We start from the raw sequence: 15,197 nt of genomic DNA on the forward strand, positions 1-15,197 counted from the left end.
CTGCAACCCCCTCCACCTTCCCACAAGTCTTAGCGGCAAAAGAGAAAGAGGTGCTCTGTGGGATAGCTGCCCAGAGTGCACCGCTCCGAATAGCGCTGCAAGTGCAAACACGCTACTGCGCAGGCGGCTGACAGTGTGAACACACAACAGCAGTTTTCCTTCTGTGCTCTCTGAGCAGCACTGTAACTTTGCCAGTGTAGATGTCCCTCACTCGAGCGAGGTTATTTCACATGGGGTAACTCAAGTGTATTAACTTGAACTGTTGCAGTAAAGACAAGCCCTGAATCATTTTATCTGAAGAGAGACATTATAGTAGAGTGACACTAGCTTATTGTGCCATGTCTTACTCACTGAATTTTGTATAGCTTAAAGAACACACCAGCTGTATAGTTTGGCTGATGAAAGCAGAAAACCTACTAAAATTTTCACCTAGTAAAATAAATAAAAATAATAATAATACTTTATAATGAAAGCAGCTAACTTTCTTTTCAGTAAAAAAGTCTAAGAAGAGGAAATGTGAGTTCATATAATCATATTTCTAGATTATAATACTCTCTCTTCTACAAACAATTTAACCACTTATTTACCTTAGTTCTAATGACTCCATCATGTGGTTCACAGTGTTGCTTCAAAAAAAGTTTAAGTCTATCACGAGAAAAGAGATGTTTCCTCCGGCTATGGTGTGTTTAACAAAAACAAAAAAACAAGCAACATTACCAACTAAAGTCAATCTACATTCATAACTAATGTAAATTTACAGATCACACTTCAGATAAGAACACAGAAACAGTGTGTCAGAAGGCAGAAATCATATGTTATTTTCTTAGTAAAGTTTTAATTTAGTATGGTCTTAGACAACTATTGTTCTCAACAATCTTAATGAGAATCAAGATTCACATAAAAAAGTTTAATTGTACCCAAATATTATTTTATATATCCAGACTTTGACTTTTGTTTTAAAACCAGTGTAATCATATCACTTAACATGTGTCTATACACAGAGTAAGAGATTTCATACGACTGTGTACACACACGAAAAACCATCTCTGTATCACTGACTCTGCAGATCTCCTCCCAATATTAAACAAAAACAATAATATGAGTTATTTGTTCTGCAATGGGATCTAGAGGTCCTGACCAAGATGGGGGCCCCATTGTGGTAGGCACTGTACACTCTCATCAACAAGAAAAAACACCTTCCCTGAAGGTTTATTTACAATCTAAATAGACAAGAGAGACAGTGAGATAAAATAAATATTAGTATTCTCATTTCATAGATGGGGAAGTGAGGTACAAAGGCCCTAGTTCAGCAAAGCATTTAAAGTATGTGTTTAAGTCCATCCTTTAAAACTAAACATGTGCTTAAGTGCTTGCTGAACAGAGACAGACTGAGTCAGGGACAAAGATTAAATGACTTGCCCAGTGTCACAAGAAGTCTGTGACACAACTGGCAATTGAACCCAGGTTTCAAGTGACAGCCCAGTGTTTTAGCCACAAGACCATCCCTTCCATTCTCAAGCCTGTGTATTTTTTTTCTTCTTTCTTATTGCACCTATTTCTCATGCTACTCGAGACTGATTACAGTATATATAATTTAGTTCCAGACTGAGTCAGTGTTAATACATCAAATACCACTAGAATCACTCAGATTTCACACTATGGAAGTTGATGCACAATTTACTCTTAAAAAAGAAAAGAAAGATTTTAAAAACTTATCACAGTTTGAAGGTTTTTAATAGACTTACTCTAACAATTTTAAAGAGCAACAATTATATCCTGTCAAAATGTCAATTGCTTAAAAACTCAGCTCCCCAGTTTCAAACTATTCAAAGTCTATATAGCTAAAATGTATACAGTTTACAATACAAATACTACAGAAATAATACAAAAGATCTGTGAGGCACAGATAGAATGTTTGGCTTCGGTATTTCTAAATGAGTGTTGAATACATAGTAAAACCGAGTGTTATTTTCATCAGACATAATCTTACTATGAACTATATACAGTACTCATAGTGAAGACAATACAGTGCATAATTCCAACACTGTAATTCTAATTTACGTACAAAACAGTAATTTTTACCTTATCTGAGATGCTTTTACAGTAACAGATTCATATAGTTCTTTTTTAATAGGCTGGACTTTGTACTTGAACAAGGAGGGATCAATTAATGCTTTTTTCTTCCTAAAAAGTAAAATAAAATAAGGTGTTTTGAACACAAAATCACATTTCTAAACAGATTTTGGAACACGGATCTTAAAAGTAATTATATTTACCAACACAACAAGCCTCTGGAAAGTACATTAGCACATACAGTGGCACCCATAACTTCCACTGATGTCAATCAACTCACCAACTTCTAAACAAAATAATAAAAATGCCAAATACATGTGTACTTGCATTTAGTTTTAAAATCAGACAGAACAAGATAGTCTAATAAAGACAAATATTATTTTACAATTTAAGTCCATACTCCAAAGTTCATGCTGTTACCATCAGCTACTGACACAAATCAAGCAAAGGAGAGGAAAATAACCATACTGCTGTAATAGGAAGAGGCTTCACCAGACAATGCATTACTTCAACTTTTTAGAAAAACTGACTGACAAAAAGGTAGTCATGATACATTCTAAGAAACAGTCACCTCTTATGACGAATTAGTACAGTAGAGACAAAAAGAAAAGGAGTACTTGTGGCACCTTAGAGACTAACCAATTTATTTGAGCATGAGCTTTCGTGAGCTACAGCTCACTTCATCGGATGCATGCCGTGGAAACTGCAGGCTTATGTATTTTTCATCATCAGGGATCCTAGAAATCAGTTTCTCATGGAAAAATGCAGAATTTTTGTTTTTACAGAGAAAAAAATATTAAACTAAATTTTACTGAAAGTACCAGTGTCATTTATTCAATGTGCACAACCTCCCCCTCTTCTGGTTGATTTTTGAATAAACTTTAAAATTACAGTGGAACCGTGTTTATCTGATCTAATTGGGACCAGGGCCAGATTGGATAATCAAATACTGGGAGAATCAGGAGACTCAGCAAAGAGCTTTCTATCTCTTATTTTAAGATGGGGAGGGGCTCGAGCATGCAACCCTGAGCAGCGCTGACAGTTGGAGCCCCAGCCACACAGAAGCTGACTGCCCAAGACCAGCCCTGTTAGCCCCGGGAGAGCCAGATAATGGAGGCTCAGATAAACAGGGTTCTACTGTATATCAATTAAATTGTGTTCAACTCATACCTATATCTATTGTGGCTAGGGAAACTAAAGTTCAGCGTTTCATTTCAATAGTGGAAAAATGCAGATTTTTATGTTGTCATTTTTTTGGACAGAATTTTGGTTTATCACAGAAAACTAGGATCCCTGTTCATCATCAAAATGAAGAGGCTTTCCTTCGCCTGTGCTTGTGAGACTAAGCATCACCAAAACACATCTAAGCCAATATTTTAACACTATTTGATTATTAAAAATTAGACACTATGCTTTAAACAGAATGATAATGGTACTATTTGTGTACAAAAAACATACAACAATGAAACTAAGTGGTGTGAAGTTGTTATGATTTTATTTTGTTTCAACTATCTTGTGTTTTATTGTTAAATAATACTACTTAACTCTCATAATAGTGCTTTTCATCCATAATTTCAAAGTGCTACTGCTTTGGCAGGCACAGGACTGGACAAATCAAAAATAATATTGGATCTGGATGGGAATATGAATTACATGGAAGGACTGGTATCTTTTTGGCAATACACTGTAATGCCATTCAGTCCTTGTAGAATTCATGAAATCCTTGAAGATGGACTCTATTGCCCTTTGTAGCTTGCTTTTCTTTTACCATTCTTGAAACTATTTTTATTCCTAGAAGAACACATGCAAGAGATTTTTGGAATCTTATATAAGGGTTACAGATCTGAAATTTGCCCCAGCATTCTCATATATACAAGATACGATGCACAATTGGACAAATTTTACAAAAAAAACCCCAAACTGATAAACAACCCTATAAGACGGAGCCAGTGTCCTCTGAAAACAAGAAACAAGGGTCTCTTACCCAGACTTAGGATCTCTCTCTTTATAAAACAAAAACCACTCCTGAAGGAGTTGCTTACAATGGTTAAATGATTTCCCAGCTGATAAAGTCTTAAATCCAGATTATTTCTGGAGAGTTTTGTTTGATTTAAATATACACACCCCTACCTCAAAGGAGGTAGGTATTAGTCTTGCTCATGGCACCATATCTGTTGGACGTGTGAACTAGCACTCTAATCCAAATTCTTGGAAATACATAAAATGAATAATATCTGTTAAAGGGTGGAGGTTTGAAACTACTAAAGTCATACAGACCATACTCTCAAATAAAAATTTAGGTAATCAAAAAATTGTCCAAATCACTTACAGCTAGACTGCTATGGCTAACTAAGAAGTCAATAAACCCCCAATTTAACAAGATTTTAAGAAGTACTGATATTGTACTGATATATTGTTTGAAATTTATTAAATATAGTTTAGTCAGGATAGCACTGAAGGACCCTTTCATTTTCTTTTGATTGTATGAAGATAATTTTTGAGAGAGTGAGTTTGCTGAGATTGGATGTGTCACATCTTGAAGACTTTCATATGAGATCAGGTCTTCCACACTTAGATTAATCTTCTATAATCTGAAGGTAAGAAAACTAAAACAACAAAAATTTGTATTAGAGTGCTTCCCTCATATGAATTATGAACAGGCTAGTTCCCCCACCATACATCACCATGTTTGCTGCCATTCATTCAGATGGGCTCAAGTAAATGGGAACCTTCTCAGTCTAACACTCCAGTAGAAAACAAAATCAATCAGAATATGCAGCATTAAGAGTGTTTTCTCAACTCCTTTATCCATTTTAAGTAGGTTCACAATCCCAACACTCAATGTAACTGAAAGCTAGAGTAAAGGAATAGTTTTTCCCGTATGACTCTGAAACTTTTGTAACCCTCACCCATATCAGGGGACTGAGATAAGGAAATAAAGACCAATCTCACAAATTTATTCCACCAACATATATATTAGTGTGAACAGGCTAGGCCCCTATCCAGTCCTCAACAGATCAAAAAGACCCTGAACCAGTTTTCAAACTTACCCCCTTCTGGTGTCCAGCTTTAGGAGGAACTTAAAAACACAACAAACTCTCAGCCTTAGCTTCCTCTTCAAGTATAGATGTTTCTAGGGCTTTCCTCTCAAATATCCTCAGTCCTAGGCTTCCTCTAGTTCAAAGAAACACCTCCTTTAGATCCTGTCTGGAGCTAATGAGGCACACCTGCTAGCATAAATTAGCAGTAATTACCCTAAATCCTAAAGCAGGGTTTTGGCACCTGACTCTAGGATGACTCAACAGAAGAGCCCTGCATTTTTATAAAAGGGCTCAAGAATCTGCTATCTAGTTAGAATTTGCAGATCTTATTGTATTGCAAAATCTTCTCTAGAGAAGAAGAGCAGAGACTGGGGTTATTACTTTGTTACACATGGAAGAGTTCTGAACTTTGAGAGTTATTGTATTATTCTGCCATTGAAGTCAAAATAATAATAATTTGATTTTATAGAACACTTTATCAACATGAAATAAGCCTTGTAACATCCATGTTGAGGGTATGTATTACTATCTCCAATTTACAACTGTGAAGAATCTGTGTAGAAGTCAGGAAAAAAAACAAACAGACCTTCTGGTTCCTAATATTGCGCTGAAAGCAAAAAATAAAATAAAATAAAATAAAGGTCCTCTCCTGCTAATGTGGTAGGATAAGATTCACTTACCTATCCAGAGTACATACAAGGTCCTCTTCACAGCATATTCTATAAAGGCTGTTGGGGCCAGATTCCCAGTTAGATAGGAGACAAAGAAGGGCAGCAGCCATTTATGCAGGCAATAGGCTAAAATTGTAGCCATTGACAAACTACACTGCAGCCTTGTGGCCTGCTAGCAGGTTCAGGGTGGGATGAATTCCACACACCAAGATCCCAAACCCTTATGCCCCACACAACACCAAATTACTTTATGGGGTGAAGACATGAATTTCTCTCCCAGTGCAGAGTCTGATTATCTATCTATGGACATCTGCAGAGCAAGGTTTAAACTTGTGTAACCTACTGACAATGCTTTCAAGCTTACGGGATAGGAATACCTAACATCATAGCTACCAAGAATGCACTGAAACTTTGCTACTCCTGTAAAGGTTTCTGATAGTGGATATTTTACTGAATGTGTATAGTTCAGATGAAACAGCATATTAGGAGCTCTTTCCAAGGTAACTATTACTACTGGAGGAATTCTGCACCACTGTGCACTGCAGAATTTGCGCAGAAATTAACATTATGCACAGAATTTCCTTTCCTCCCAAAGAAATAGGCTGCAGAACTGCTGGCCACAACTAGAGGTTGCTGGACTCAGCAAAGCCCAGCTCGCAAGTAGAAGACACAGCCAGGGAAGGGGTGGGAGCTGGAGGGTTCCCAGCAGCTGCAGAACCCAGCACGCCCTGAAAGAAGAAGGCAGCATGCAGGAAACATCACACAAGCATCAGGAACCCAGCATCACGCTGTTTCTCCTTCTGGATCCTGCGCTCCAGTGTTCACTCTAATTGTTTATGTCCATGTGTGGAATGAATTTTGTTATGTGCACCAATATGGAGGGGATGTGTGACACATCACTTTCATACTGGTGCACATAACAAAATGCATGTGGTGGGGCTGAGGGGTTTGGAGTGTGAGAGAGGGCTAAGGGGGGCTCTGGCTGGGGGTGTGGGCTCTAGGGTGGGGCTGGGGATGAAGGGTTTGGGGTACAAGGGGGGCTCAGGGCTGGGGCAGAGGATTAGGGGGGTGAGGGCTCTACGGTAGGGCTGGGGATGAGGGGCTTGGAGTGCAGGCTGCCCGGGTGCTGCAGAGGGGAGAGAGGACTCCCCCACAACCCGCCCTCGCTGCAGCAGCTCAGGGCCAGGTGAGAGGTGTCTCTCCCTGGCCGCAGCAGCTCCAATGGGCCTGGGCTGGGGGAGGGACGCCTCTCCCTGGCAGCTCTAGCAGGCCTAGGCCAGTCCAATGGAGGGGCTCCTCTCCCCAGCAGCTTGGGGGCATGTGTGCCTCTCCCCTCCTGCCTGCACGGCCCTTGAGAGCCTGGCCACACAGCTTATCGGGAACATAGTTGAACTCTCGTGAGGAAAGAGGACTCCCCCACAACCCGCCCTCGCTGCAGCAGCTCAGGGCCAGGTGAGAGGTGTCTCTCCCTGGCAGCAGCAGCTCCAATGGGCCTGGGCTGGGGGAGGGACGCCTCTCCCTGGCAGCTCTAGCAGGCCTAGGCCAGTCCAATGGAGGGGCTCCTCTCCCCAGCAGCTTGGGGGCATGTGTGCCTCTCCCCTCCTGCCTGCACGGCCCTTGAGAGCCTGGCCACACAGCTTATCGGGAACATAGTTGAACTCTCGTGAGGAAGAGGTGTTAGTGTAGGGGCTGTGGGAGTGCCCCACAGCTGGGCTATGGTGGAAAAGAGATGCAAGTGGTTGGGTTGAGGGGGACCTGCAGCTGGTCTCCACAGGGTGTGGGTGTCTGGGCTGGGGGGTGCCCCATGGCTGGACTCTGGTGGATAGGGGGTGCCCCACAGCTGGGCCTGGGGTGAGGGTAGGGGGTCCACAGCTGGGCTCTGTGGGGTAGGGAGTGCGTGCAAATGTCTGGGATGGGGGGGGGAGAGAACAGCTGAGCTAGGGGGGTAATATGCTGGGCTCTCGTGGGGAGGGGGCAGAGAAACAGGAACTGGGTTGTCCTAGGGGTTCCTTAACTCTCTACTGTTGGGGGAATATTTTTGTGTCTGTATTTTTACAGACATAGCTGCTGATAGGTATTTTGAAATTAACTGACACTGGCATGATTATATAGTGTTATTTTGACAAAATATGCAGAATTTAAAAATATCGTGTGCATAGTTTTTAATTTTTTTGGTGCAGAATTCCCTCTGGAGTAAACTATCTAGAACAGGAGTGGGCAAACTATGGCCCGCGGGCCACATTCAGCCCGTCAGACCTTTTAATCCGGCCCTCAGCTCCCACCAGATCTAGAATTAGAGCTAGGGCTGGACAAACAACTCAAAAAAATAATTTCAATCTGATCCATATCATGAAGTCACACTTTTTGGACTAGTTAGAGATTCTGCAGTCAAACTATTCCTCTGGTGATAGAGTAACCTCTGGTAACTTTCTTTTTTTATACAACATGTATCAATCTTAACAATTAAAGAGTAATAACATTTTCTGTAAAAGCAGACAGTGGACATTGACTGCTACCGTGTGATGAGGCATAACCTTTTATAACCCTGGCCCAATGATGTTAATGGGAACAGAAAATAAAGACTATTTTCTTACCAGTACTGCAGTTTGTTACACCGTCTTTACATTTTCCTCCCTATTCCAACTATGGCTGCTCACTTTTCAATTGAAACAATGCACATGTAAAAAGAAAAGGAGTACTTGTGGCACCTTAGAGACTAACAAATTTATTTGAGCATAAGCTTTTGTGAATTACAGCTCACTTCAATCAGGGCATCCGTCTGCACCTCGTAGCCCTTCGCTCTCAGGGTGTCGGCCAGGGGGGCGTATTTGTTAGTCTCTAAGGTGCCACAAGTACTCCTTTTCTTTCTGCGAATACAGACTAACACGGCTGCTACTCTGAAACCTGTCAGAATGCACATGTAACTGTCACACCATTTTTACATTTTCCTCCCTATTCCAGCTATGGCTGCTCACTTTTCAATTGAAGCAATGCACATGTAACTGAGAATCAAGAACCTGACAAACTGAGCACTTTAACCTCTTCTGCTAAAGAGAATTTTCAATCAAGACTCATTTTTGGTTTTATTTTTCACAATAATGAATGGTCTGGAAGAAAGGCTACAATGAACAATTATGCGTAGTACCCAATTCACTAGTACCCAAGACACATTCAGACTTTACATAAAATCTATTATGGTGAAAAGGTTTTCCACACATGACAAAATTTAATCCCTAAAAGTTTAGCACTGCAAAATCTTCCCACTCAATTCAATGGGACTATTCACAAATTTAAGTACTACTTGTGTAAGTAAGCGTTTGAGACTCAAGACCACAATACCTACAAACTCGTGGCAAGACTGCATACTCAGGTAGGCTCTTTTGGGGACATGGTCAATACTTTTAAACTTTTAATATTTTGAAATAGCAGATATGATCTAATGATGTTATCCAATTTTGCGATTTCTTCTAATTCTCAATATTTTAATTTTATATTTTTAAACTTCTAGTAATAGAAATAGTTTGGTCTTTATGTTTATATCATGCAATGTTGATTAGATATGCCATCAATGAAAACAGCTGCAAAGAATAAATAATAATAATATTGTTTAATAACAAGCCAAAACAAGCCTTTCTATATAGAAAATGAGAAAATTTCTCTCCTCCCTCTCAAAAAAAAAAAAAATCCAGAAAAATTAAAGTCAAGTAAGATAGGTTATCAACCCTAATCCTGCGGCTGGCTCTGCAGGGTGGAAGTTGTTGTGGTTGGCTGAACATATGGGTCTCCCTGCACAGAGCCAGTTGCAGGATTGCAGCCCATATCTGTATTAAATTTAAAGATAACCTCCCTTGAATTTCATACTCCTGTAACAGGGAGAGTGCACATATTTCAAGATAGAAGGCTTCTCTTTAAATATTCAGACACTCCCTTACATGACACTAGAAACATCATTCAAGAGTAGATAAAATTCCACAGGTTTACCTTCATTATTTGCTTAGTTACACGAGGAGCATCCTTGTTACATACCCTGACATCAACTGAATAATTAATAAACCTGCAACTGACAATGCAAGGATGAACTGCTTCACCTCTATGTAGCCTAAATAAAGTCAATGGGGTGCTCTGAGCATGAAGAAGCCAGTCTGCATGCAGTCAATTGCGAAATTGGGGTCTAATAATTTGTAACTCCAAAGCACTTTTGTTCCATAGACCTCACAGTGTTTTATACAGGGCTTGGCTACACTTGCAAGTTACAGCACATTAAAGCAGCCCTGGGCGCCCTAACTCATGATGCATCCACACTGGCAAGGCAAGTAGAGCGCCCAGACTCCGCGGCTGGAGCACTCCTGGTAATCCACCTCGATGAGAAGCATAATGCTTGCTGCACCGCAGCACCAGTGTGGACGTCCTGGTCTATTAATGCTCTCTGATCGGCCTCCAGAAGTGTCCCACAATGCCTGTTCTAGCCACTCTGGTCATCACTTTGAACTCTACTGTCCTGCCCTCAGGTGACCAACCGTCAGACCCGCCCTTTAAATTCTCTGGGAATTTTGAAAATCCCCTTCCTGTTTGCTCAGCAAGGCATGGAGTGCTCTCAGTGAATCTTTTCAGGTGACCATGCCTCCACGTGCCAGGTGATCCCCAGTGTGAAGCAATGGTGAGGTGCTAGACCCCATCAGTGTTTGGGGGGAATAAGCTGTCCAGTCCCAGCTGCGCTTCAGCCGTAGGAATTATGATACCCTCGGGCAGATATCAAGGGACATGATGGAAAGAGGCCATGACTAGGACGCACTGCAGTGCAGGATTAAAGTGAAGGAGCTGCAGAATGCCTACCACAAAGCCCGCAAGGCAAACCACTGCTCCGGTGCTGCCCCCACGACCTGCCATTTCTACAAAGAGCTGGACACAATACTTGGGGCTGCCCCCACATCCACTCCTAAAACCACAATGGACACTTCAGAGCACAGATCAACAAGGCAGGAGAAGGAGGAAAGCGGGATCGAGGGTGCTGAGGAGGAGGGAGACAGCCCAGCATCCCTAGATGCATTCAGCCAGGAGCTGTTCTCAAGCCAGGAGGAAGGTAGCCAGTCGCACGGTTCGGACAGTTCTTGGGGAAGGACAAACACCAGAGGAGGTGCCCAGTAAGCGGCTTTTATTTTCAGAAGGAAGTTGTTCAGTGTGGGCTCTTGGGGCGAGGAGGGTTAGGGATCCATGCATGCCTAGATGCGGAATAGGGCGTTGATGTGCTCTCTCACATCACGGTAATTGGCCTCAGTGATCTCTTCAAAGGTCTCATGCAGAAACTGTGCAATCCGCTTGTGCAGGTTCCTTGACAGAGCTACTGTGCTTCTTGTCCCAGTAAGGCTAACATGTCCGCGCCACTGTGCCGTGAGGGGTGGGGGAACCATTGCTGCACACAGGCAAGCTGTATATGGGCCAGGGTGGAAGCCCCATTGCAGTAGAAGACCCTCCCTTGCTTCCCAGGTCAACCTCAGCAGTGAGATATCTTCCAGGACAAACTCCTGTGGAAAATGTGGTGACAGTGTTCAGCATAGGGGCCCCCTGCAGATGTTGGCTCTCCCCAAGGCACAGAACCCCAGAGGACAGTACGGCGGTGAAACAATCAGTCCCCCTTGTCCCTGTGCTTACTCACCATTTTGGGGCTCCTGTGGGTTATGTGCACTCACTTTGGGACAGGCAATTCCTGCTATTGTGTAGACTGTGCTTGTCTACTTTACGTGTGGCCGAATCATTGCTCTGTCTGGCGTGAACAATGCTGCCTCTGTTAAGTGTTGCATTTTGGCTTTAGAGATGTAACCTTGAGATCCCAGCCGTCCTTGTTATCCATGGCCGAAAGACTCCAAAGAATAAGGAAGCGGCCACGTAGAAGCATAGAGGACATGCTGAATGAAGTAACATCCAGGTTCTTATTGCCACCAGCTGCCACCGCCACCTGTAGCTTCACCACGCAGCCCTGCAAACTACGACCCTTACCTGCTGCGCTCAACCCCCTCACCATGCATTTTAGCCAGCCAGAAGTGCAGCACTCATTGAACGGCACCCCAGACAGGAAGGCTGAGTATGATAACAGGACATACGCAAATCTGTGATTGTACTGTTCCCCACCCCACCCCCTTGCCCTTTCTGTTTCCCAAGCAGTTGTGTTTCTTTTCAATAAATGCATTTTCTTTTCAATAAATGAATTTTTTGGCTTTGAAAACACTCTTTATTATGTCATTAAGTAAAAGATACCTTAGCCCAGGAAAGCAACAGGCACTGCAAGTCAGTGTATCATATGTAGCAAAAACAGATTCCTACTAACATTGGAACCACTGCACTTCACTCCCATGCAGGGCACCAAGCATTACTGGTGGCTTTCTGCCTCAAATTGCTCCCTCAAGGCATCCCTAATCCTTGCAGCCCCATGCTGGGCCCCTCTAATAGCCCTGCTCTCTGGCTGTTCAGATTCAGCCTCCAGGTGTTGAACCTCTGAGTTCCATGCCTGAGTGAATCGTTCACCCTTCCCTTCACAAATGTTATGGAAGGTACAGCACGCGGATATAACCGTGGGGATGCTGTCATCGGCCACGTCCAGCTTCCCATACAGACTGTGCGAGCAGCCCTTCAAACAGCCAAAAGCACACTCCACAGTCATTCTGCACCGGCTCAGCCTATTGTTGAACCGCTCCCTGCTGCTCTCAAGGCTCCCTGTGTGGGGTTTCATGAGCCACGGCATTAAAGGGTAAGCAGGGTCTCCAAGGATCACAATGGGCCTTTCAACTTCCCCTACGGTGATCTTCTGGTCTGGGAAGAAAGTCCCGGCTTGCAGCTTCCTGAACAGGCCAGTGTTCCGAAAGATGTGTGCATCATGCACCTTTCCGGACCAGCCTGCGTTAATGTCAATGAAACGCCCACGGTGATCCACAAGCGCCTGGAGAACCATAAAGAAATACCCCTTCCGATTAACGTACTCGGAGGCTAGGTGGGCTGGTGTCAGAATTGGAATATGCAACCCATCTATCGCCCCTCAGCAGTTAGGGAAACCCATTTGGGTAACGTGCATGACATTGTGGCTGGCTTTGCACAGAGTTACAGTTCTTCTGAGCAGGATGCGATTAATGGCTCTGCAAACTTGCATCAACACGATTCCAATAGTCGACTTTCCCACTCCAAACTGGTTAGTGACCTATCAGTAGCTGTCTGGAGTTGCCAGCTTCCAGACTGCAATAGCCACCCACTTCTCCACCGGCAGGGCAGCTCTTAATCTCGTGTCCTTGCACCGCAGGGTGGCGGCAAACTCAGCCCACAGTCCCATGAAAGTGGCTTTTCTCATGCAAAAGTTCTGCAGCCGCTGCTCGTCATCCCAGACTTGCATGACGATCTGATCCCATCACTCAGTGCTTGTTTCCCAGGCCCAAAAGCGGTGTTCCACTGCGGTGAGTATGTCCGTGAATGCCACAAGCAATCTCATGTCGTAAGTGTTATGTGAGTCGACATCATCGTCGGACTCCTCACCGTCAGTTTGCAGCTTAAGGAGTAACTCGACTGCCATTCGTGACGTGCTGGCGAGACCCATCAGCATATTCCTCAGCAGTTTGGGATCCATTCCCACAGACCGAAAGGGAAGACAGAGCACGCCGTACAAAAAACTTTGAAAGATGGCACCAGATGTGGATGGAAGCAAAGGGATTGCTGGGATGCAAAGCGAAGCATCACGGGGCGTTGGGACAAGACCCAGAATGCCCCACACCCCTCTTCCCCCTTCCCACAAGCCACAGCGCCAGAATGGGAAGAGGTGCTCTGTGGGATAGCTGCCCATAATGCTATCTCAAGGCATTATCCTTGCAAGTGCTACAAATGTGGACACACCAGTGCGCTTGCAGCTGACAGTGTGAACACACCGCAGCACTTTCCCTACTGCGCTCTCCAAGGGCTGGTTTAACTCACAGCGCTCTACATCTGCAAGTGTAGTCATGCCCACAGATGAGTAAATTATCCTCATTTTACAAGTAGCGGAAGTGAGGCACGTAAACTAAGTGACTTGCCAATATGAAGTTACTCCAAATTAACACCAGTATAACTGAGGCCACAATCTGGTCCGTCTGACTTTGTCCATCATACAGAAATATCCTTAGTAAATCTCAGTTCTTTCTTGCCCTACTTTTGGGCCTTTTGGGTGTAACGGTAATAGACATTATAATACTGTAATAAGTTTAGAAGAAAATACACAACATTTATGGCAATACACATAAAACATAACCAAATTTTTAAGATACTAATGTACACACATACACTAAGAAAACTGTGGAATAAGGCTTTGTATCTACAGAATTATTCTTCCATTCAAAAAACTGTTGTAACTATTAATATCTTTTTAATTTACAATTTCTTTTCAAACGTAAAGCATGAAGACAGAAGCTTAGCCAAGTTCCATTCATAGAGCCACAATAAGACTAGGTCTCTTCTATGCAGGGACATGAAAATCTTTAGTTCTTTATTGTCACAGTTTTGAGCGTGGTTCTGGAACAGTGTTTATGAATTCAGTACCACTTATATTTCTAAGTAACAACAGGTTGTGAAAATGAGGAAGAAACTGTATTGTAGTAATAACCATTTCAGACTACTCAAAAGTAATGGCCCTGATCCTGCAAGCTGATCTATTTAGACAGACCCCTACATCCATCTGAAGCACTACTGAAGTCAATGGGACTCCACACAGGGATAGGGGTCTGCCCACAACGATCAGTTTATAAGACCGTGGTCTAAATCTGTAGCTCAGCAGCACTGTGGACTGGCAAAATAATTGTAAAGAGGAACCTTGTTCTCAAATCTATCTCCTTTTTATATTTTCCTCCGTAATTTTCCTTGCCCCAGTCTCAGAAACCAGTTCAAGTAACGGTTTAAGTCAGCCCACTTGATCTTCCTATTTGCTCTTATATATAAAATCATAAAACTGAATTTGGAGTCTTTCCTGGAGCACAGGAAAAATATGGCACACTAAATTAAGGGTCCAGGAGGAGCTGCGTCATGAAAATAGGGTTGTCAGGTCAAAAAGGAGACCTGGCAGTGTCCAGTCAGATGTACTGACTGGACACCAAAAATCTGGTTACTGCGAGCATGGGGGTGGGAGGTGCCAGATCATCAACCCGCACCAGCCCCTGTTCAGCAGGGGCCGCCTCCTCCCTGCCTCTCGTTGAGGGGCAGGCAGGCTCCGTGTCAGGCTGCAGCTCCAGAGCAGAGGCAGGGCTTTGGGGGAAGAAGTGGAGCAGGGGCAGGGTCGTCAGCAATTAAAAAGCTGGCAATTAAAAATCTACATGAGGCAGAAGTCTGTTCATCTAATAGAAATATCAAAATAAATACGTAAAATAATGGGCCATATAGCTTCTGGAAGAGTTCTCTTTTTCGTATTTGC

At 43.1% G+C, this 15,197-nt stretch overlaps 1 protein-coding gene across 1 annotated transcript in view; it reads right to left on the reverse strand.

Annotated features, from left to right (window-relative positions):
- Window positions 1-15,197, reverse strand: part of BAZ1A (bromodomain adjacent to zinc finger domain 1A) — a 115,505-nt gene that overhangs the window by 66,289 nt on the left and 34,019 nt on the right. Inside the window, exons 4-5 of the mRNA XM_084631997.1 lie at window positions 2,083-2,184; window positions 588-675 (exon numbers count right to left, since the gene is read on the reverse strand). Of these exons, the coding sequence (XP_084488123.1) occupies window positions 588-675; window positions 2,083-2,184 (190 nt within the window). The remainder of the gene's footprint in view (window positions 1-587; window positions 676-2,082; window positions 2,185-15,197) is intronic.

Source organism: Lepidochelys olivacea (genome assembly GCF_965140295.1).
Source record: "Lepidochelys olivacea isolate rLepOli2 genome assembly, chromosome: 6".
Taxonomy (NCBI): domain Eukaryota; kingdom Metazoa; phylum Chordata; order Testudines; family Cheloniidae; genus Lepidochelys; species Lepidochelys olivacea.